At 41.8% G+C, this 25719-nt stretch overlaps 1 protein-coding gene across 2 annotated transcripts in view; it reads left to right on the top strand.

Moving 5' to 3' along the window:
• epha4l (eph receptor A4, like) overlaps nucleotides 1–25719 on the top strand; it is a 39898-nt gene that overhangs the window by 2232 nt on the left and 11947 nt on the right. For both annotated transcript variants that reach the window (XM_066661520.1, XM_066661528.1), the window contains exons 2-7: nucleotides 150–217; nucleotides 2457–3120; nucleotides 18971–19126; nucleotides 20003–20338; nucleotides 25211–25335; nucleotides 25644–25719. The exon at nucleotides 25644–25719 is cut by the window's right edge and continues 84 nt beyond it. In XM_066661520.1, coding sequence (XP_066517617.1) covers nucleotides 150–217; nucleotides 2457–3120; nucleotides 18971–19126; nucleotides 20003–20338; nucleotides 25211–25335; nucleotides 25644–25719 — 1425 coding nt within the window. The remainder of the gene's footprint in view (nucleotides 1–149; nucleotides 218–2456; nucleotides 3121–18970; nucleotides 19127–20002; nucleotides 20339–25210; nucleotides 25336–25643) is intronic.

The following is a 25719-nucleotide window of genomic DNA, read 5'->3' as shown; positions in this document are numbered from 1 at the left end:
GAAAGGTTTTTTTTTTTACAGTTATAGTGGCAGGCAATGGGTGCAAAACAACTATGTTGTTGTTCCTGATTCTCTGTGTGATCTCTGGTCACTCTGTTTAGGTCAGAGGTTTAATACACACCAAATTATTTCTTCTTCTTGTTTTTCAGTGACGTTGCTGGACTCCAGATCAGTGCAGGGAGAACTGGCCTGGGTCGCCAGCCCCACAGAAGGAGGAGTGAGTGAACCTCTCTTTTCCTAACCCCCTACCTCTCTCTCTCTCTCTTTCTCTTTCTGTGTGTATTGCTCTCTCTCTCTCTTTCTCTCTCTCTCTGTTTTTTCCTCCATTTCACTCTCTCTTTAAATTTTTCTTCCAATACATATTCATTATTTATTTTCTTTTTCTCCTTTCTACATCATATTTAGGGTTCAAGCACTCTAGTTAATCTTACTCGTTCAGTCCTCTCTCTCTCTCTCTCTCTCTCCCTCCTCTTTTCTTGCTCCCTCTCTCCTAGCTACCTTCTCCCCGTCCCCACACTCCCTCTCCCCCTCTCTCTGTCTCTCTTTCTCTCTCTCCCTTTCTCTCTCTCTCTGTTTCTCTCTCTCTCTCTCTCTTTGTGTGATGAGAAGTAGGATAGCTAGGTTAATGCGACAAGCATCAGGTTTCGTAAATAGTGGAAGGAGACAGAAATGGCCTTTGTTGGGAAACTTTATCCCTCAACTTCCAAAAAAAGGGGGGTGGGGAGACACTTGGCAACACAGAAACAGTGAGTGGGTCTCTGTGTGTGTGTGTGTGCGTTTCTAAAAGAAGGGGCTTCAGATCTAGGAGGTCAATGGGTTCCGTCTGATAAAGTATGCTCCCTCAGTCGTCCCGGCTTTTAAGTTGTTTATTCATGCATACCTTTCTACGGAGGCTTAGGAGGAGATGGACATGGAGATCGGAGGGTGTTATGCAGGGGGCAGGGTTAATAATTGTCCAGTATGTAATTTGTTGATAAATGGGAACGATGGATAATTAACTAAATATTTACAATATAATTAACAATAATTATCACGTCTGACTCAGCTTCAGCTACTTGACATTGGGTCTTTAAGCTATCCTCCATTCACTGCAGTTCATAATGGGTAAATATAAAGACTCTGTCAATTGTTTATAACAGAATTCACCACAAAAAATGTAATCGGAGCTATTCTGCCAGAACTTTTGAATCCATGGATTTATTCCAGGTGTTCTGTGTAACATATATTCTTCCTCCAATAAGGATAGAAGATCAGACTCCTGTGAACTAACTTCTTTTCCCATCGTCCCCTCTGCCGTCTGTTGCTATGTGACCTAGTTCTTTCAGAGCTCCTCAGCCGGCCGCTCTCTGTGATCACCTGAATGAGTGGCAGCTCTTTGGCAGCAAAGGTGGGCGGGCATTCAGGCTCTAAATACGGCCAATTAGCTCCTTTCTACTTCTGGACTGCTATCTACAGACTGGAGCCCTTATCAGTGGCTCGCTCCATTGACCCTCTGCACACAGGGCAAGAGAGAAATGCACACACACACACACACACACACACACACACACACACACGAGGCCAGATCATTTTCACAGTCATTGTCTCTTCATTGCTCAATTTGCGGTGCTATTGTGGGAATAATTGAAGGGTATTGGTTATTATAGCACATTATGATCTGGGCCATAGGAGTCAGGCCAAAAGGAGTTTTTACTAAACAACCAACCTACCAGCTTCTGGTTTCAGAAAGGCATCAAGTCCATTTAACAAACCAAAAAAATTCCCAAACTACCAACTCACACTGTGAGAACACACCAAACTCCTCACAGACAGTCACCCCGAGCAGGACTTGAACCCACAACTTCCAGGTCCCTGGAGCTGTGTGACTGTGACAAGACCTGCTGTGCCACCATGCCACCCACTAATGAATTAACAACTAAAAAACACATAAAATTTCCCCAAGCAACCAGTTGATAAAAAAAAACCAAAACAACCAATTAATTCATTTCCTAGAAAAAGAAGAAACCAAGCAATCGTTAAATGGTCTCTGAGTAAACCTGCCCACCAACCCACTTATGAGTAAACAAAGCAATCAATAAATATGATAGAAGACAAACAAATCAACCATTAAACCTGCCAAGCGATAGATCCCTCATAAACCTTCTAAACAACCATCCAAAAAAGTGGCCCCCAGTAAGTATCACACCTACCATCTAAATAACAAATGCAAAATATGTTTTAATATATGTTTTAAACATAATTAAGTTGCAAAAGCCTCCAACAAACTTGACAAGCATTTGTATCAGAAAGCAACCTTCCCCCAACTGTCGATGGGCAGTTCATATTTAAAGTTATGAAAAGTGCCTTCTTATGAAGGGAGCAGTTATTGTTGGTACCTTCACCAGTGTAAATGGTAATGGTACCTTCACCAGTGTAAATGACTTCTGATGTTGTTCTGCGGTCTGTTGTTTTGGCAGTGGGAGGAGGTGAGCATCATGGATGAGAAAAACGTACCCATCCGGACGTACCAGGTGTGTAACGTGATGGAGGCCAGTCAGAACAACTGGCTGCGGACCCACTGGATCCAGAGAGGTCCGGCCCAGCGCATTTACATCGAGATCAAGTTTACACTGCGGGATTGCAACAGTCTGCCCGGAGTGATTGGCACCTGCAAGGAGACCTTTAACCTTTACTACCAGGAGACTGACTCGGACAGCGAGAGAACAGTGCGTGAGAGTCGCTTTGCGAAAATCGACACAGTGGCGGCGGACGAGAGCTTCACGCAGGTGGACATTGGTGATCGCATCATGAAGCTGAACACAGAGCTGCGGGATGTGGGTGTTCTGACCCGAAAAGGCTTCTACCTGGCCTTCCAGGATGTTGGAGCCTGCATTGCCTTGGTATCTGTCCGAGTCTTCTACAAGAGGTGTCCACTTGCAGTCAGAACCCTGGCCCAGTTTCCCGACACCGTGACTGGAGCAGATAGCTCGTCTCTGGTGGAGGTTCGGGGCTCTTGCGTGGATCACTCAGAGGAGCGAGAAGTTCCTAAAATGTACTGCGGAGCGGACGGAGAGTGGCTGGTGCCCATCGGGAGCTGTCTTTGTAACCCGGGTTATGAGGAACGTAATGGGCAGTGCCAAGGTAAGATCAGACTGATATTGTAATCTAACCCTTTTAAAACAAACAAACAAAAAGAGTAAGATTTGTTGCTGTCAATTTGAAAACATGTATCTGCCAAAACTTTACAGGAGAAGGAAAAAACTTTCTTCACTTTCAATAAAGTCAATGCAAAAAGATTTAATTCAGAGTAATTTTGCAACATTTCTAATGGTTTATACTGCATGAAATTTTCAGACGGTGTGAAGGACAGCTGCTGTATTCAAAGGGCATGGTAATCTGAAAATTGACAAAAATTGAGGTAATTGGAAAGTGACAATATCTTATCCTTATTTGAGCATTACAGGCATTACAGGTCACTTAGACAAAATGGCCTCCAAAGCTTTTCCTATGATGCTAGTGCAGCTCCCAAGAATAGTAACTAAAATAGTAACTAAAAGAAGACAGATAAAGTGTGCATATTCTCCCCTTTTTCCACAAGTGAACACAGTTCTGGGTCTTAGTGAAACGTTATTGACATAATTTGCTCAAAATACCACAAGGACCAACCCCCACAGCAGCTTTCTCCCCCTGTCTAAACAGCCCTGTTCAGAATGTCTGGTTTCAGCACCTGTTCCTTTAAATGGTAATGAGCTGCTCGTTGTTCACCCTGACCCCAAGTGCACAGCAGTGAGGAGTGAGGAGCAGAAACGCTGGTGCTTAGCCGTTTTCACTCTGTTCTCTTTCTTCTTCGTTCTTGTTTTTTTCTCCGTTTGTGCTCCTATTTCTCAGAACTTGTTATGTCTGTTTTGCTCTCAGTGCAGCGCTGTTTATATTATATTTGTATATATTTGCTTATATTTGTGTATACCAAATTCATACTTCAGTATACTTGCTTGTCCTCTGTGTTTTATGTTTGTATTTAAATGTTTATAGATAAAAATATTGTATGGTGTCAGAAACCACATAAGCAAGTGTCTTTAACACTTAACACTGACATGTTTTAAAATGGAAGTGTGATCTTACTGGTAACTACACGTATGTTTCTATAGCTGCATTACAGTAGTTATTAATAATTAATTACTAATACAGTGATTTACGTGATGGCAAAGGTCAAATATTTTGTTTTTATAGCATGTGCATAGCATTTTTGAAGTGTTTGCAGAATTTGAAAAATAAGTTCAATGTATGACCTCTCAGTGGGTGACAGGTTGGGGAAGTCTTCTGATTACTGACCAACTTTAGCCCATGTTCCTCATTTAGACTTTGACAAAACAGGATTTAAAATCTAGCCAGATAACTTGAGTGTGAGGCATCCAACAGAAACATATTTTAGTGATACTTCTATTGCTTCGGTCTGACTTTAGGCTAAAATGATTGGGCCAAATCTGTTATCCTACTTTATGGAATATCCTGCTGATGGATATCCTGTAATGTACCTGGCAGTGAAGCAGCTCAGGTCTCAATGTTAACTGAACCTTTATTATTATGATAGAGCTGTGAGGAGCTATTTCAGTTATTGCGATTCGTTCAGCAGCTCTTGCATTCAGCTCAAGCTTGAGTTTTACAAGAGCTGCTTAGGTACAAGGGCTTTAAAATGCCACAGAATTTATTTTCCAGCAAGTGTGTGATATGATATTTCTAGGCTTGGGCTTTGTTTAGCAGTGTGACTGTATTTCTGTGTGTGTGAGCGTGTGTGTGTGTGTGTGTGTGTGTGTGTGTGTGTGTGTATGTGGGAATAATGACGAGTGGAGCTTGTTCACAGTTTGTATGTGGTTTATTCCCTCGTTGTATTGTTTATTTATCTGAGACATCATCTGTAGTCAACTCACTAAGAGCCACACACTCTGGAGAGAAACCAGTCATGATGAAAAGTCAGTACACACACATCAATACCAGCAGAGAGAAGGAGAGACAGAGGGATAGAGAGCGCGCGAGAGAGAAACAAAGTGTTTTGCTTCAGCTATAAACTTTTACTTGAGCTCACTCTTCACACACTCAAGTGAAAAATGAAATCACTTGCACAGATGTGCACACCACTTCAGTTTTGATGTGCACATTTTCAGTTTTGCCAATGTTGACCATAATTGTGTTGATGAAATTTATTTTAATTAATTCCTATAATTTTAAGTTAAGTTTAAACTAATCCACTTAATCCACCAATAGCGTATCTACACTGAACTAATGTAATGGGCTGTTTACCCTGTGTGGTCAGTTCACTAAAGAAAGTGGGATGGATGTCATGTAAATAAAGAAAGTTGGTGCAGAAAATTGAATCGTTAAAGATTTTCCTGCAGCTGGTTCTAAACACACAAGTCTGATGAGGCACATTTCCAGAGGCTTGGACCTTTGCTGGGAGGACATTTTAACAACTGCATCTCACTGAATTTGAACTCAATACACCTGAGATAGATTTAGCTGAATACGCAGAAAGGATATCTAACTCAGATGAAGACAAAATAAAGTTTGGTGGAAGCAACAAAAAGTCTGCTGACCACTGACCTCATGTTACACTAAAGGTACATCATACAGCCCATTACAGTGAGGAGCAGTAGCAGAAGCAACAAAGAACCCAGTGCAGTTTTTTTTATTTTGTTATAAATGAGGGTTTACTCATTATTCTCTCTCTCACTCACACACACACACACTTTCTCCAGGGTCTCAATGAGTTTGATGAAGGCCGCCAAAGCTGCTCTTGACATCTGATCTTAATGGTCAGAGGTCAGAAGTCACATTCTCTCTCAGTGCTAGAGTGTAGTGCTCCTGACCTCTCTGATGTTCTTCTGTGAGTGTATGTGTGTGTGTGTTGTTTCTTCAGTGTCAGAATGACAGGTCGTTTCGTTTTAGAATGACTGATGGGGGAATATATAATCCTGTGACGTGAGCATAAATTTAAGTAATGGAGAACAGAAATGAAAAACTCTTGAGTCAAACTTTTAAGCTCATTATTAACTTATTAATTCCAAACATACATCTTTTTAACATCTCAGTGAGAAAATGTTGTATCAGTATGTAACGAAATACTAAGACCCCGCGGTTTAACATGTGATTATTATTGTGTGATCAGTATCTGATTATTTTGCCTTCGCTATGTAGTTTAACACATTAACAGCTAATTTATTTAGAAGAATTAGGCTATTTAGTCACACCAACCTACATTTTTAACTGAATCATTCAGGATAGAATGATGCTGGTTTCAAAAGGATCTACTTTGTCTTGTTTGAAATAAAACAAGACAAAGTAGATCCTTTTGAAACCAGCACACGTTTAGTCAGCCTTATTTGTGAGCTTGTTTATCCATATTCAACTGTCTGTATGTTGTCAAGCACATTTAATAGATATAAAACCGGCAGATACGAAACAGACAAGAGAGATATAATCTAAGGATCTGGAAGCCAAATGGCCACTGGAGTTGGAGTTATGGGGGTTTGATGGAGGTCTTAAGAGAGTTTAGAGGGGGTCTGGGGGCAGGGGGGTGGTCTAGTGTGAGGTTGAAGGTCTTTGACACCTCCATCTATCTCCTGCTCCTGGACTGACAGCGCAAGAGGAGAAATTTATTAAGACATCAAAACTCTGACAGCTGGGCCTCTACAGGTCACCATGGAGATGAGTTAGAGAGAGAGAGAGAGAGAGAGAGAGAGAGAGAGAGAGAGAGAGAGAGAGACAGAGACTTACAGATCAGTTTACTTTAAGTATGTCTTCTCTCTCTTTATTTTCCTAAGGTCTATTTTCCACTTTCTTCTCTTATCTCTCAAGTCATATGAGTTTGTGTATGTGTATTTTTCTAAACAGTAGCAGTTATGTTCTAACTCTTTCTCTCTCTTTCACTCTCTCTCTCTCTCTCTCTCTCTCTCTCTCTGTCTCACACACACACTCACACACTCTGTTTCTTTATGCATTACATTAGACGCATTAACGGTTACATTCCATACACCACAGTTTAAATAAACACGTATTTTGGGACGAAGGTGTGTGTGTGTGTATTAAATGGCCATTCAGTGATTCAAAGAAGGTAAAAATATTGTTTACACTGAAGCCCCAACAACTACATAATATCACCAGCCAGTACATGTCCACCATTTGCCAGTGAACACAGCTTCCATTCTTTCGGGCAAACTGCCTTAAGTTCAGTTAAGTTTCCAACGCTCCAAGTTCAGTCTCAGACGTTAGCTGTTTTTCTGTTCCTCGTGAAGCAAGTTAATCCTCCACCACATCATTCTGTGATTCTGGGCTCTGCTGCAGCAGACATATTCTTTTTTGTCTATTTCCTTTTTCCGAGTAATGGCTTTTTCTGATGCATATCTAATATCCTCAGAAACATTGCCTGTGAAAAAATTATTTGTAGTTGTGGATAGTTTTTGCATGGGTGTGTGTGTGTGTTTGTGTGTGTTTTTGGGGGTGGTGGGTTGAGCGGTGGGGGTTTGGGCTGTTAGTTTTAACACAACATTTCAGTATCAGACTCTACCTCATTTAAGAACGGATTGTTGACTGCTCACTAGTTTGTGTTGTTTGCCACTTCACTAGACACATCTCTACAGACATCCACACACTGACCCTTTCACACCCCATACACTTCTACACACTGGGAAGGCCTGGAGGGTCCTCCATGTTTAGAGTCCTGTTCAAGTCTAGAGATGTTGGACACCAACCGTTCCTTAAACTATTCCTGCAGTGTTTGCAGTGTGGCATGACTCAAGGTTTACCGGCAGAACCTCACATAGCTTCACACTGCTTCTGCATAGCAACCTTTCTCCCATAGTACATCCTAGGGGCATTTTTCCCCAGGTAAGCCACACACACACACACACACACACACACACACAGCCGTCCACATTACCACACCACCTATTTCCAGTACTACACAGTCCCGTTCTAATGATCACGTGCCCAATGTAGGGGCTTTCTTCGGTAGACGAGGGTCAGTACCGGCGCTGTGCTCCAAGCTTCACAGCCTCACATGTAGAAAGCTGCAATGCACTTTGTGTTCTGACTTCTGTTTATCAGAGCCTGCAATATCTTCTACAGCAGTCTGTGCTACATTCCCTCTTCTGTGGGATTGTTCCAAACAGCTTAGCCTTCACTCCCCACACATATCACTGAGCCTTGGGGAACCACGACCCCGTCTTTTGGTTTTAACCACGACGTACTGTGAACACCTCACAAGGCCTGCAGTTTTGGCTCATCTGTTGCCACATAATTTATCATCATCCTCTACCCTATTCATCATTGGTCCAGTCTTTCCCTCTGTTTTTCTCTCTTTCCCTCTGTTTCTCTCTCTCTCTCTCTCTCTCTCTGTCTCTCTCTGTCTCTCTCTGTAGTGGGAGAAATGTTGGATGGCTGAAAAGCAGGAGAATGAGTGGATTAGCATGTCAAAAGCTCCTGAATTAATAGCCTCTTTCTCCCCCTAGTGCTCTCGCTCTCTTTCTCTCACTCTGCATTGGTCTTTTTTTTTGTCTATCTTTTGTCCACCTTTATTCTGTACAGAGTGAAGAACACCTATTTATTGCAACAAACATAAGGCTGTAAATCAAAACCAAAAACGAACAGCTTATTTTTTTATGTAAACTGATAATGTGAAAAAGGGAAACACAAACTGAAGGAGAAGAGAGAGAGAGAGAGAGAGAGAGAGAGAGACAGAAAATACAGCAATGAAAGTGCAAGCATGTAAAAGGAGCAGAAAGGAGTGAGAGAGAGAGAGAGAGAGAGAGAGAGAGAGAGAGAGAGAGAGAGAGAGAGTATTAAAGACAAAGAAACACAGGGAGGCAGGTGAATGGAAGGAAGTTGTGGAGGAAAAAAAACATTTCTCAGAAGAAAGAGAAGGTCAGTGCCCTGCTCAAAGAGAAAAAGAAAGAGAGAGAGTGAGACAGAGAAGGAGAGAGATGAGAATTTAGAAAGAAAAATATTTTGGTATGTCTCTTTTTCTTCTCTTCTTTTCATGAGCACTCTTTTCACACTGCCTTTGATCTGATGAGAGACGCTGTTATCACTAAGCGCTCTCTCTCTCTCTCTCTCTCTCTCTCTCTCTCTCTCTACCCCCTCTCTCAAGTTGAGTGATGTTCTCTCTATCTTATCTTCAGTGCACTGAGCTGTAGGAGGATGTAGGTGGTCTTTTTTCTTTCTTTACTTTTCTCTGAAATGAAGGGATAGACGATTGGGATGAAAAGGAGTTAAAAATTCTTACAACACACACACACACACACACAGAGAGAGAGAGTGGAACATTGAATGATCTTTGCATAGTTTCTCTCATATGCAATAACTTCAACTGTGCCAGCTTGTGTAATTGTGTGTGTGTGTGGTGTGTGTGTGTGTGTGTGTGTGTAATTATTTATAATTCAGCATATTGTAATTTGTAATCATTAATCTGTCAATATGGACCCTAAACTCACTAGTGCTCTCCTGGCTAAATGCAATCAAATCCTCACTGAAATGTTTCAGCCTCTAGGGTAAAGCCGTAGGGACTGTTCCTGCAGCAAGAGGAGGAATATAAATCTGATTATTTTCATTTCAGAAGAGATCATGTACAAGCAGGTGTCCACACATTTGGGATGTAAAGTGTATCAGAAAAAACTCTCTAACCTGGAAATGAATGTCTGGAAATTTAACTTCCAAACTGGAGAAATCCAGGGTCAGCTAATAACTGTGAATCAGATATTAACTTATAATAATTATCATTTAATTCTATTACACTTTAAAGCATCAGAAGAAATGAGGAATGTTAGTGTATCTACCTTCTGCTAAAACTGCCTCCATCAAACTACAGATCACATTACAAACTCTGTGTGTGCGTGTATTAATATATATATATATATATATATATATATATATATATATATATATATATATATATATATATATATATTTATATATATATACTGAGAGGGCTCTGGTGTCCATGTGTCTGCATGGCCTAGATCCTGAGTGGGGGGGGCGGTGTCTATAATAATCTTTATCAGTGGTTTTAAACTGGAGGTCGTGATGTGTTCCCAGGAGGGGGTGGACATTGTAGAAGATAACGATGCAAACTGATGTACAACTGTCCTAAGTGCTGGTGTATGGAGTTGTTGTATGATGCCACACCACACATCACCTACGTAAACCTTTGGACCAGACATTCTTCACTAAACTTACTATTCGCACACAGTTCTACACAAAAATGAGAAGAAATTCAGTTAAATTAAACACTGGGGGCTGCTTCTGGTTCTCACTTCTACCCCCACACTGCACTCCATTAATACAGAAAGGTTTGCGTGTATCACTCTGTATTGGTTGCATTTCAGAAACTACTGGACATTATCAGAGGATTAATCAGCAGGTGTTTTTGATAAATTGGGAGGCTGTTAGTGATATGCTTTCATCTCTTGGGGCTCGTGCAGCCTGATCTACAGTAGATCTCTCTCCTTGGATTCTGCCGCATCCGAACAATTTTTAATGACCACCACACTTAAAAGTAAACGTGCTGCAAATGGTTGTTTGAGCAATGCCATAGCAGAACCGAATAGGTTAATATCCCCTGATCTGTAGTGTTGGTCATAGATTGTGACATTATCTTAAAGCAATAGCTTACCCTCAAAATAGTGGTATATCTGAAGTTGCACTGGAGGCTAAACCATGCGATTAAAGTAGCTAACAAATGATGGAAGCTTTTTATGAGATTTGTTTGGTGTGAAATGCTGCATTCTAGGGAAACAACTCAAAAAAACGTATATCAGAATGGTTCACACTGGTAGTGATAGGAACCAGGCGTCAGGAGAATTTTATGCCTCAAAAATCCCACCACAGATAGATATAACTTATTTATGAATATTCTGCCTGATGCCAGGACTCTTGACCAAGGGCTGTTATTGTTGGCTTAGCCTTCCTGCCTAAGCTGGGAATAGAACCACTTATTCCCAAGGGGAAAGCAGCAGTGTTATCCATTCTGGTACTCCATACTCCATCTATTTTAGAAACGATTCCACATCATATTGTTGAATAACTGAATAAATGGTTATTTAAGTAAAGTAAATTGTGCTGTTAAGTGATTGTGCATGTGTGTGTTTGTATGCCCCTTTTTTCAGCATTAATTATTACTGCATGTGTAGAAGTTTTATTCAACATTTACCAAAATCCACCTCACCACCTACAATTCCCACAGTCCCTACACATTCACACATACACACATACACACACACACACACATTCACTCACACACAAACGGACAATGGAAGGTGTTTCAGCTCCAGGCAGTCTGTCGTCTGTGCATTTCCTGTAGATTACCTAAACAAACAAACTAAAAATAAACTCTTCACACACTGCTCTCCTTCCACCATCTCAACCCTTTGACCCTTTACATTGCTGTTGTACTATAGACACACCCACATACACACGTGGACAAATAATGTCGCCAAAGAACCGTTGGTGATATTCTACACACAGGAGTTAATCTCTATAGGGAACACACCTCTGCGTATATTAACACATGCTCAATGGCTGCTCAGTTTAAAACATTTCAATGATCGTAGATTACAAAAACAAAACATAGCCTAGTGTGTGTGCATGATTTATTTTACACTAAACCGAGGGAATGGAGAGAAATTATGAGCTTAAATGCATGGGAGAATATTTAGGTTGGTTCCCTGTAAAGGATTTGATAGGTTTTCATCAAGAAAATGTGTCATTTGACCATGTGTTTGTGTGTGTACCTATACACTGTGAGGCTTCTCTGTCAGAGAGTGGCATCATCCTTCTCTCTTTGCTGCGATACAGAGGCTATATGATTAAAAAAGTTTGTAGATTTTATCCAGTGCTACCTCTGAAATGAAAGATATTAAATGGGCTTTATCCCTACATCAGCCTCAGAGCCTTATTGAGGTCAGGTGATGATGCTGGAAGACTCCTCCTGGGTCACAGACCGCTCCAGCTCGTCCCAGGTCATACTGGATGTAGCTTCATTCCCCCAGAGAACATATTTATCCACAGCCCAGTGCCTGGGGGCTTTATACCCCTATAGCCAATGCATAAAATTGGGCAAGGTGACCTTGGCAAAGCTCGTGTGATGATGGTCCACATTGTCCCACACTATTGGCAGTGTTTTTCTATGCAGATGATTCAAAATGTGTATATTAGTGTCTGGTTGCATTATAAATATATAAATCATTCATTATCTGTAACCGCTTATCTAGTTCAGGGTCGCGGTGGGTCTGGAGCATGCCATTGGGCGCAAGGCAGGAAAACACCCTGGAGGGGGCCCCAGTCCTTTGCAGGGCGACACACACACGCACACCTATGGACACTATTGAGTCACCTGCCAATGTGTGTTTTTGGGCGATGGGAGGAAACTGGAGCACCCGGAGGAAACCCATGCAGACACAGGGAGAACACACCACACTCCTCACAGTCACCCAGAGCAGGACTCGAACCCACAACCTCCAGGACCCTGGAGCTGTGTGACACTACCTGCTGCACCACCGTGCCGCCCTATATAAAAATCAGTGTATACAATGATGATGTATACACTGTAGATTGAAAAATTGTAACACACAAGATATTAAAGAAAAAGAAAACAAAGAAAAGAGTCACTTTACTAACCCCCTTAGGGAAATTGCTTCTCTGCATTAAACCCATTTGTGGACACACTCAACAGCGAACACACACCAGTGTGCAATTCTTCACACACCACACAACCGGAGCAGGGGGTTGCTGTTGTCCACCTCGGTGTCCAGGGAGCAGTGTGAGTGTTAGGTGACCTGCTTATAAGCATTTCAACCGTGGGTGAGTTTTCCTGCCAGACCTGGGGATTGAACCAGTGACCCTTTTTGTTTGTTTGTTTGTTTGTTTGTTTTTAAGAAGACTGATACATTAATTTGAAAAACGAAACAAGTGAAATTATGTCATTTTGGTTACTGAGGTTATAGTATGGGTCAGGGTTAGGGTTAAGTGTAGGTGAGCACTGCTGTTTATTTCAAATTCCTCATAAGTATAGAAAATCCAATATATGTGTGTGTGTGTGTGTGTGTGTGTGTGTGTGTGTGTGTGTGTGTGTGTGTGCAAATGAGGAGTGTATTAACATACCGCATTCTGCCACACACTTCCTCTTAAAAAAAGAAACACAGCTCTCTCGATTTTAACAATATCAGCACGTCCTGCCAGATACACACCCAGCCTGCACAAACACACACACACACACACACAATTTTTTGTATTTTTCACAGGGGTTTTCCATTGACTGCTGCATTACTGCAGTGAAACCAACACTAAATCTAACTGAGTTCCGCCAGAGTTTTAACGTACAGCCTAATGCTGGAAGGATTTATACCCCCCTAGACCACACTTGGCATTGGGTATGGTGGAATTAGACATATGTTCTGCTGCTTCAAAGTCATTACATTTCATCTCACACCTTCCTATGGAAATTATACAAACATCTGTGTTCAGTGAGGTGCAGCTTTAAGTTTGTAATTATGAGGGCTGTCTGCAGACACTGGACACGGTGTATATATGTGACTGTATTTTGCCTGAAAGAGCATTTTTGTCTCATGGGGCCAGTAAAGCACATCATCAGAGAAGTACACACACTCACACAGAGCCAGGCCCTCCCTCTGCTCTCGGGTTCCAGCCACTCAACTCTCTTTGTGTCGGGCGGCAGGTATTCAATCTTTATTAAACGCATCCTATCTGATGCTGCCCTCCCTTCCCCATGCCAGCGAGCTGCAGATTGAGCAGGCGATAAGAAGGTCATTGTGTCTTTTAGGAAGCTATTCTTTGTAGCGAGGCAGGGAAGTGGGGGTACGTGTCGAGGGGAACGTGGAGAGAAATTAATTTCAGGAAGTTTTACAACAATATTTCAAACCCGCTGAAACAAATGTGTTATGTAAAGAATCGCTTGACACAACAATACCTCAAAAAAGAACAACACTGTCAGTTCATACAGTATCAGCTGTCACACCTTGTCTATTCACTGGGAAAGTGTGTGTGTGTGTGTGTGTGTGTTCTGAACAAAGGTCAGGTTTGGGTAAATGGCTTTCACACACTATACTGTGAACACACATTTATCAAACATTTATTTAGAAATGAAGGATATTAACAAAGAATATATTATCAGAGTATGTTCTCTGATAACACTCTTTACTCTTTCCAGGAAGACTTTCAATTAGATGCTGAAACATTGCTGTGAGAATTTGATGGCATTCAGCCAGTGAGGTCAGGCGCTGATGTTGGATGATTAGTTCTGGAGAACAAATGCCATCTCATTCATTTATTCATTATCTGTAACCGCTTATCCAGTTCAGGGTTGCGGTGGGTCCATAGCCTACCCGGAATCACTGGGTGCAAGGCTGGAACACACCCTAGAGGGGGCGCCAGGCCCTCACAGGGTGACACATTCACACCTATTGACACTTTATTTTTTAAGTCGCCAATTCACCTACCAACATGTGTTTTTGGAAAACGGAGCACCCGGAGAAAACCCAAGCCAACACAAGGAGAACACACCAAACTCCTCACAGACAGTCACCCAGAGCAGGACTCAAACCCACAACCTCCAGGTCCCTGGAGCTGTGTGACTGCAACACTACCTGCTGCACCACCGTGCCGCCCCAACACCAGTTCATTTGTTGTTTCATGCTTTTCTTTAGAGATTGTACAAGTCTACAGTGGGTGCAACTTTAAGTTTTTGAATTCAGTGAGTGTGTATAAATATTTGGATATATTGTATAATATAGTGTATCTTTATGTTTTCTGAAGGGATAAGTGGGATGGGAAACCTTGGTGGGTCTGATAAGGTGTTTTTTCTGGTGTGGATAAAGTATTTGGACCCTGGCTCTGAGGTCTTTAGGGTCAGTCAATGGGATGATGGATGTTTTCCTGTGAGAGTGAAGCCAAATCCTCTCGGATCAAGATGGGTTCACTACTGAATGTGTAGAGACTATTCATTCGGCATTTTGTGAGTGTTTGTGTGTGTGTGAGAGAGAGAGAGAGTGAGTTGTAATGGTGCTCGGATATGTGTGGCCAGGCTGTGCAAACACTTTCTCCTTGTGTAACGGGTTTGGACACAAAGCCAATGGTTCTTCACCGAGCAGTGGGACTTAATGTTGTAGCTGTAGATGGAGGTTAAGGTTAAAATGAGGGGTGAAAACCTCATTAATCAAACTGATCAGCCTCGCAGAACGCATGTTTCCCATCCATCACACACAGACATAGAGATACACACACACACACACGCACGCACACTTCCCTGAAGACTGAAGTAATTGTTAATTAGTCAGTACAGCCTGTAGAACAGCTGCCACCGACAGGAAACTATTCACTGTCTTAGAGAGAGAGAGAGAGAGAAATGCTTGGAAGTGAGAGAAAGAAAGGAAGGAAGGAGTGATAACAAAAAGAGTCAAAGAAAGCCAGAAACTCATTGAAGTCTATTAATTATTGAAGTCTATTAGTTATTTAATACAGTAATTCCATACCTAATACAGTATATTAATACAATAATTTAAATGTATTTTTTACAATGCGTTAATTTTCTTTGCTTGTTTGTTTGTTAGAATGTGTGTGTGTGTGTGTGTGTGTGTGTGAACTGAGAGAAAAGGCTCTTAATGCAGACTGGAAAAAGGAAAAAGGGGGGATGAGAAAAGAAGAGAGGCTTTAGAGAGAGAGATTAAAGGAGTGAAAGCGCGGATGAGTGGATGGAGTGGATTGTGACCCAGTGTGAGAGAATCTCTATTTAAAGATACACTGCAGTGTGTGTGTGTGTGTGTGTGTGTGTGTGTGTGTGTGCGTTTGAGTTGGAGGGTGGGGGGTGATGAGGTCTACTATAATGAAAGCTGGATGAGTTCGAGAAACCCTTTTGGATGTGTGTGTGTGTGTGTGTGTGTGTGTGGTAATTGGACCACCTACTGGTTGAGTCTTTTCTGTCACTTTAACACTAATGAAAGACATATAATCAGATTGTAGGAGTGTGGAAATGCCCTGTTACAAGGCTAGTGTGTGTGTGTGTGTGTGTGTGTGTGTGTGTGTGTGTGTGTGTGTGTGAGTGAGAGAGAGAGGGAGACACCATGAGTGGGTTTGCATACAGCAATTCAAACATAATTCATGGTAAACAAATATGCATTCAGCTATTACATAATCCACATTTTAGACACCTCTTAGTAACAGTGATTTCAGTTCCTTTATGTTGCCTCCCATCTACTGCTGACATAGGCTTTCTTTGGCACATTCATTCATTCATTCGTTATCTGTAAGCGCTTATCCAGTTCAGGGTCGCGATGGGTCTGGAGCCTACCCGGAATCATTGGGCGCAAGGCAGGATCACACCCTGGAGGGGGCGCCACTCCTTCACAGGGCAACACACACATTTACTCACACACTTACAACTATAGACATTTTCTGAGTCATCAATCCACCTAAAAATGTGTGTTTTTAGACAGTGGGAGGAAACACGGAGAACGCGGGGAGGACACACCACACTCCTCACAGACATTCTCAGAGTGAGACTTGAACCCACAATCTTCAGGACAATCACAGTTTGGCTACTGACAAAGTGCCTCAGATCCCTTCATCTAAAAGTAGTTTTAATATGGCTGATCAGTGTATTTTCTCTTACCTTTATATTATATTTATTATCTTTATATTCTTTCTCTCTCTCTCTCTCTCTCTCTCTCTCTCTCTCTCTCGCTGTATTTAGGTTAAATCTGATTTTGAACTGTCTTAAATCTGTCAGTGTATAAAAAACCCTCACAGTTCTCACTTTCTCAACCCCTTCCCCCTTCCCTCTCTCATTCTCTTCTTTATCTTTCTGTTTTTCATCCCAGTTCAGGGTGGTCAGCAGAATTAAACAGTTAAACTGCAGTACATTACCACAGTCATACACCAGAAAAATAAAACACTGTTTTAAAGCAAAACGGACACACACACACACACACACACACACACACACACACACACACACACACACAATAAACACAAACACAAGTATACAACTCATAAACAGTCTTAAGCATTTTTCTGATTCTGCTCAGCAGGGAAGAGGGGCTTAAACCCCACAGATTACAGTCTCTCCCCCTGCCCCCCGTCACCCCCTCACAATCCTCATCCCTCTATACTACACACTGAATACACAATCAGACAGAGAGAGAGAGAGAATAGAGAGGGTGAGGCATAAAGAGAATACAGAAAGAATGAGAGAGAGATATAGAACAAAAGAATTAGAGGAAATCCGAGAGAAATCACAGACAGAAAAGAATGAGATGACAGAGAAGTAGCATGGATAAAACAATAGAATAGAAACAGCAATCAAGTAACAGACAGAGAACAGACAGGGAGGGCCCGTGAGCCTGGAGCGAGGGATGGTTCTGGACTGAACAAGAGGAGGAGGATGTGGATTTGTAATGGAGGGAATGTAAAGGGAGGATGAAGGAGAAATAAAACAGAGTGGTGTTAAATGGAGCGAATAAAGGAGGATCTGATGTCTGTTAAATTTCTTAGACACCAAACTTAACATAAAACACATACACACTCTCTCTCTCCCTCTCTCTCTCTCTCTCTCTTTCTCTCTCCCTCTCTGTGAATGTTAAAAAAATTCATGAAGATATACAGAGTCAGCAGATAAACATAAAGACATATGGGTGTATGGATTAATCAAGGCGTGAGTGTGTGTGTGTGTGTGTGTTTTTGTGTGTGTGTGATGGATTTAAAACCTTGTTAGACTTCCCCACTCCATGCTGTGAAAATACCAGAGATTCCTTGTACATCATTCACTACTCCTCAATCTGCACCCCCTCATCCCCCATTCCCTCCTTCTCCATCCACTCATCCCTCCATCCTCATACCCTCATCTGTCCATCTCCCATCCTCTCATCCTTTCATCCACTGCTCAACTTAGCTCCTGCTAAATATTGTGAATTAATACTGAGTAAATATTACAATACACGTTTATTTAAATTAAAATTTGCATATTACTAAAATACATTTGTTAATTAAATAATTAATTATTTCATTCTTTGTCTGGAATAATTTAGTTCAGAGTCTCGGTGGGTCCAGAGCCTACCTGGAATCACTGGGCACAAGGCAGGAACACACCCTGGAGGGGGCGCCAGTCCTTCACAGGGAATCACACACACACACACTTTCACATTTACTCAATTTACACAATCAGACATTTTCTCCTGTGATTCATTTTCAGGTTATGATATAGCAGTAATACTGACACCTAGTGACCTGGACAAGGGCGTAGAATTAGCATGGATGGAAGTGACGTGTCCTCACAAATATCCATTCCGATTATTGAATTGTCCCATTCTTATTAATCTAGAGGTGCAGAAAGGGTTAAATCACATTCTCTACTCGAGTCCTACCTCCCCATAACAAATATGGCCAGTATGATTGGCTGTGCTTTCCCTCCTGTCACGTGAGGCTCTGTAGCTACGTTTGGTTGTTAGCAGCGCCAAAACTGGAGGGAAACCTTTCCAGTCATAAGCGAATATTACTCTGCAAGAATCAGGGGCAACGTGGATGACACATGGGTGTCAAAAGCGAGTGAGGATGGCAGTAAAAAAGAAGAAGGTGGACATGAGCTATTTTTCAAAGGTCCCCAACAAAGCCAAGAGCAAATCTACGCACTTGGACCTGGATGTGTCAGGGATACTGTAATAAATAAATTAATTAATAAATAAATAGTAAACATGTCTGCGCCTACATGGGGGAGCATCTCTGTGGAGGGTAGTCTGGTTTATTCTGTGGATTCTTGATCTGCAGTTTAAAGAAATTATAAAATGTATTATTATTTATAATATAATTTGCAAATTTTCTGTGGTAAAAATTACACTGTGAAATTTATGTGTGACCTGTTACTTTTATTAGTTTTAATAAGTCTCTCTCTCTCTCTCTCTCTCTCTCTCTCTCTCTCTCTCTCTCTGTCTCTCAGTGTGTAAACTGGGTTATTACAGGTCTTTATCTACGGATGGAGGCTGTAGTAAGTGTCCACTGCACAGTTACTCAGGGAGGGAAGGTGCCACTTCCTGTGACTGTGATAAAGGGTACTACAGGTCAGAGACTGACCCGCCGGGCATGCCCTGTACACGTACGTAAAGCACACATACACACACACACACACACACACACACACACACACACACACACCTTAAATTGTTGCTGTGGGGACAATAGTTAGTGTCTGGTCATTTTTGACAGTATTGAAAATACCATCAAACTGGTTTTATATATATATATATATGTTTAGAATAGAGTTCATTTAAGTAAGTGGATAAGACTCCACCGTTGTACTTCACTTAAGCCTCTTTTACAACATTTGTGAGTGTTTGGGATCTCATATGTGTGTGTCAGTCAACGCTGAGCACTGCTGCTCTCCCATGCCCCCTACTCACTTGTGGAATGCAGCCTAAGACAGGTGTGTGTGTGTGTGTGTATGTGTGTGTATGTGTGTGTGTGTGTGTGTGTCTGGAATCCCTCCTTATTAAATTGCTGTGTAATAAAATAAGTAGGTAAATGTTACTCAGCCTCCTTTACAATAAACACCCTAGTGCCACAGACACCCAAACACACACACACACACACACGTATGCGCACACACACACATTAAAACCTGAGTGTGAAGTCCTATATTTGCTGTAACCATTTGGTATAGATATTCAGGCCAGGAGTCCCAGAGAGCACTTTTGGCTTCAGTCACTAGGTGGGTGGGATGGTGGGATGGTCCCCTTTTTCATCCCATGACAGTTTGCACACTGCTAGCCAACATGAGCATCTGTATGCTAATGTAACAGATCTGGGCAGTTTGCATTCACCTCCAGTGACATTAAATTTGCAGCAGTTCAGAAAGGGGCAATGGCAGCTCTACAGTAAAGCACATGAAATTTGGACCCGAAACTCTCTCCGAAGTCTTAGTATAACAGGTCTTCAATCTCAAAGATTGTCCTTCTCTCCTTCTCCCTCTCAGATCCCCCCACAGCCCCTCAGCACCTGATCTCCAGTGTGAATGAGACGTCTGTCCTGCTGGAGTGGAGCCCCCCGCTGTCCTCAGGGGGCAGGCAGGACCTCACTTACAATGTGGTGTGTAAGCAGTGTGCATGGGAGACCCAGCGGTGTGTGCCGTGTGCGGACAGCGTGCGGTTCTCCCCCCAGAAACTCAGCCTGCGAACCACCAGAGTGTATGTTCATCAGCTGCAGGCGCACACCAACTACACCTTCCAGATCTGGGCTGTCAACGGGGTGTCCAAACTCAGCCCCAGCCCAGATCAGGCTGCTTCCACCAGCCTGACCACCAATCAGGCGGGTGAGTGTGTGTGTGAGAAAGTGTGTGACGGTCTTTTCTCTTGATGTTGTGTTGAGTTTCATGCTGAAGTTGACTGTGTGTGCTGGGAATCCGGATCTCTTTCTGACAGCACATACTCATAAATCACCCTCTGGGCAAGAGGGTGGAGGGTGAAAGGGTTTAGGGTGTAGGGCGGGGGGTGGAGGGGATCATCTTCATACAGCTCTTAATGCTCTTTAACTCCAGACACTTACAAACAACTGGAGAATCCTCCACATGGCACAGTGCAGGAAAAACAATAATAATACCTCTGCTAATAATAATAATTAACAGCATTAATTCTATGACAATAATAAATATTTATTTATTTATAGATGTATTTATTTACAGATTTCTTTGTATATTACTCAATAAGCTTTCCATATTGAGGGTTAATGTTAAAAAATGCATCCTTCAAAGCATGTGAGGCGCTACCATATTTTTAAGACTTATAATAGCACAGCATCACTGGAGCTCAACATGCTCTTAACTCTTAACTAGGGTCCTACTGAGTTAAAGTGGGAGAGAAAGGGACTCACCCAGAGAAAGCAAGACCAGTTATTTTCCCGTCGACTCCCTGCTAACTGAGCATCACCAGGGATTGAGATGATCATCTCCCACAACACTGTAATACCCAAGGTCAGATTTAGCCCTTTTTGACCAAATAAACTCTAGTGCCTGAGACTTCAGTGACCCAGCCTGGGTTTCCCTTAATTTTGATGGGAACCAAAGGCACATCACCATGTGGATCTAGAGCTGTCCTTCTGAGCTTATGAACACAGTGTAGAAAATTGGGGACATATTATACCTCTTTTTAAATAAGTTAGAATAGGTCTGTGGGTGATACAAAACATGTTCATGAAGTTCTTTTCACAAAACCACTCTCACATAAAGAGACATCACCAGCTCATTTTTTTTCAGAATCATGAAATGATGCATTTGTCAGATTCGATAACAGCTGCAGTCCTTAAATGTAGCTGTTTATTTTCCAGCTTGCAGCTTTGTGTCTCCTTAAATGATGCAGTAGTTTTGTCCAGGCACCTGTAACTGCTTCACTGTTTACAATATTTAATGAAAACTTCAAATATGCCAGTGTTAGTCTGATTGTGTGAATATAGTGGTAGCATTTAAGATGGAACTGAAGTTTCGCAGAACTCAACTTAGCACTTGGAAATAATACAGAACTCAACTTAGCACTTGGAAATAACGCAGAACTCAACTTAGCACTTGTCATTTTTTAAGGCGGTATGAAATAGTAAGTAAATTTTAGACTATACTGGTGTGTTTGGGGAATTTTAAACAAGTACTAGACAATATAAAAACATCAGTATATGTTCACTTTTAAGTTTCAAAGTTTGGTTCATGACACTGTGGCACTGTGAGGCCGTGGAGAGCAGCTGTGCAGTGCACGTCACCTCTAAATATATTCCTGTGGCTATGTACATAGACTATTATTTATTAACAATCCTACCTCAAGAAGAACAGTCACAGGTTTTCCTATTTTCATTTCCTAAAGGATAGTTACTCTTCTGACTCTTCTGAATAGTTTCTCTTCATCTTCTGATTATACACAAACTCTCCCTAGCTTGAAACGAGGGGTACCTTTGTTAATTTGTGGAGCCGTACGCAACGTGCGTAGTGAGTGTATAGGGCGGTCCGGCTCTGTCTGCATGAACACCTTCACAAATGCTAGGTGGATCTATGCAAATTTCCCTAATGTGACATCACAATAAGGGAGCCATCCAAACGACTCGTAGAAGCATCTTTTAACTGACTCACAGAGTCTCTTTTTTGCACTTGTAGTGTTTATAGGAGCAGTAGAAACCCAAGTGGAAATACAAAAGCACTCAAAAAGTGAGTTTTGCGTGAGTTTTTACTTGTGATTTTGTTTCCATATCAGAAATCGGAGAGCCGGAGAGAAAGTCGTTTCCCATTTTCCATTTTCCCATTTCAGAACAAAAAGTCCACAGACCCGTCTGGTTCTACTATTCTTCGGTTCCAGCTGGGAATTAACTTTTGGTTCTGGAATCTATTAATGTTGGTGGAAATGCGCCGAAAGGTTTCAAATTAGATTCTCAAATGTTAACGGAACCAGTTCCACATTGATGGAAAAGACCTAAAGGAGTATCTGTGTTATAAGCTGAAAAAATACTGAACAATTTTAAATTAGGACACCGATATCATGAATACCCTGGCTTCTACACAGAAGAGAAAGGCAGTATATGTGTGTGTGTGTGTGTGTGTGTGTGTGTGTCTGTGTGCATGAGGTCCAGACAATGAAGTCTGCAAGAGTGAAACAGTGGGCGTGTGAGCGGCCGCTGTGTATTCATAGATGAGTTCTGAATATTCATGACATCTACTCTGTATATTCTTTTGTGCAATTCTCTGCCTTCTCATTCGAAATCATAAAGAAAGTCTGCCGGACACATATGGAGCCTGCAGAACACACACACACACACACACACACACACACACACACACACACACACACACACACACTGACTGATGATACAGATTACAGTATTCTCCAAAGGTCAGAGACCATCGTTTACTTCTTTAAAATTGCAACTAAGTAAAAGTTACTCATTTTCAAATCAGGAGCTATTTCTGAGGAAAGTAATTATAAGATCATCCACTTGAGACATCACAGAAATTTCCTAAAAACGACACCAACATCTCTAAATGAAAGGAGACAATCAAGCTTCGCTCACCACTTCAGGCCTGGACAAACCCACAGCTGTGTATGGCCTTCATTCTATTGTAAAAAAGATGGAAGGATGTGGATATGCTCCTATCCTCCTCCAAAGGTTACATAGTGCAGTTGCTGCATTGCTGAGCTAAGAGTAGCAAATACAGAGGCTCTATTCTCCCTATTACAGCCGATTTGAAGCTGTAATTTTAAGCTAAAAACACTACCTACTGTTGCTTTAACTGGAAATTATATCTAAAATATAAACAAAATGTACTATGTTCTATAAGTTCATGAAATTGTAATATTGAGTGTATTAAATGTTGGGATATGAGGTGTTACAGTGTATGGAGACATTTGTAGCTGAATTCTCACTGTGTCCTCTGTGTACAACAGAATCACTTCAAACTCTAGATCCACTCATCTTGACATTCACATTAGCCCCTCCCCCTCCCTTTAACTGGATTCCAGGCTCATATCTGTCAGAGCCGTGCGAGTGATGGATGTGTGTGTTATAACAGAGTGTGTTGGGGGTTAGAGGGGTGTTGACCCTGAGGGGCTTGTGATGGAGCCCTAAACTATGTTTAGTCTGTCGTTCTGAGCGGAGAGAGATGGATCAGCATGAAGGAAAACCCGCCGTCATGCTGCTGCTCTGCTGGGGATGGGGTTTAATTGTTTAACACACACAGACACACACTGAAGGGCTTGGAAACACGAGTCGGTGGGATACAGCACAGGGATTGTGTAGCCGAAACCTTTCTCACAGTTCTTTTCAAGACTTTAATGGGATTGCAGTAGTGATAGCAATAATAACACATGGCTACATAGAGAACATTTATATATGGGCCTTTCCCAACAGTAAGTTTCAGCTAGAGCAGCATTTCTCAACCTTTTTTTCCATCACGGCACCCTTTAAAATATGTCAAATTTGAAGTCACCCCAAAAAAAAAAAAAAAAACAGAAAACCCTCTCTGCATCCGTTTGACGTCAGAACACTCATGGCACTGGCAGCTGTAATCAACCATAATTTTTTAAATATAATTTATCATCATGGGGGCGCCAGTCCTTCACAGGGCAACACAGACACACACACACTCACACCTACGGACACTTTTGAGTCACCAATCCACCTACCAACGTGTGTTTTTGGACTGTGGGAGGAAACCCACGCGGACACGAGGAGAACACATCAACTCCTCACAGACAGTCACCCGGAGCGGGAATCAAACCCACAACCTCCAGGTCCCTGGAGCTGTGTGACTGCGACACTACCTGCTGCACCACCGTGCCACCCAAATATAATTCATTAAAAATAAAATTGTGACTACAGTAGATCATTTGAATATTTACTGAATAATTTGCTTGGGAATGAAATGTGTTTTTTGCTGCATTCACTTACAAGGCAAACCTTTCCACAGCTCCGCAGATAGTGCACAGAATTCTCAGATGAAAAATACTGACTAAATCTCTTATCGAGAATTTTTAGATGCTGAAAGATAAGGTCAGAAATTCTGAGAACTTTATTCTTGGACGTTTCTGACTTCCAAGCGTGGGGCGTGTGGCGTGGACACAGGTGTTGGCACATGAGTGAGGCGAGGTGGGTGAAAGACAGCTCTGCTTTTGTGAAAGGTGTGACGTGTGTCATCTCCGGTCGACAAAGTGAAATCAAACCGTCCCCAACCCTGTGGATGTGATTTATTCAGGCCCAGCTTCAGTTTTATTTCTGGCCAGGTCACTGTTCTGACGTTGTAGCTGCATTTTCATGATAAAGTTCTGTTACTTTTGTTTTTATTTTTATGTCGGTAATGGCAGAACACACACACACACACACACAGTCCGAGTGGCTGACGGTGTTTGTGTTTATATGCCATTCTGAAGCTTCTGTTTAAATTTGAAATTGTTTTCTGTCTCGGTCACATTTACTCTGTTTGACTTTCTCAGCCCCAACACCACAGGGTTTAACACAAATCACACACACACACAAAGCAGACTTTAATCCGGGAGGGTGGTGGGGGGGCTCTTTTTATTTATTTGTATTTTGCTTTTTTTTCAGTTATGCATATTGTTCCTTCAGTGTCTGTTTACATTTCTCTGTTTATGTTCCCATCTCTCCTTCTCTCTCTGTCTCTCTCTCTCTCTCTCTCTCTCCCTCTATCTCTATGAAGCTCCCTCCACGGTGATGTCTGTTGAGTGTAAGGATGTGACCCGGGACACACTCACTCTTTTCTGGCAGGAGCCTGAGAAACCCAATGGAGTCATCCTCGAATATGAGGTGAAATACTACGAAAAGGTAAGAATCATGGGAAATTCAGTTTCCTACGCCTTAAATCCTGAAGAGATAAACAGGAAGAGACATGACCAAAATAATCATTCCAATTCCTTCCATATAAACTTATAACCTTCCCCTTTCCTTCATTTATTCTCTTCCACCTCTCTCTCTCGCTCTCTCTCTTTCTCTCTCTCTCTCTCTCTCTCTCTCTCTCTCTCTCTCTTTAAATATATATATATATATATATATATATATATATATATATATATATATATAATCTCTATCCCCCTCTCTCTCTCTCTCTCTCTCTCTCTCTCTCTCTCTCTCAGGAGCAGAATGAGAGGAGTTATCGTATTGTGAAGACCACCTCTCGCACTGTTAATATTAAAGATTTAACCCCTGTGA

Source organism: Hoplias malabaricus, chromosome 1 (genome assembly GCF_029633855.1).
Source record: "Hoplias malabaricus isolate fHopMal1 chromosome 1, fHopMal1.hap1, whole genome shotgun sequence".
Classification (NCBI taxonomy): Eukaryota; Metazoa; Chordata; class Actinopteri; order Characiformes; family Erythrinidae; genus Hoplias; species Hoplias malabaricus.
This window is presented reverse-complemented; position numbering and strand designations above follow the sequence as displayed.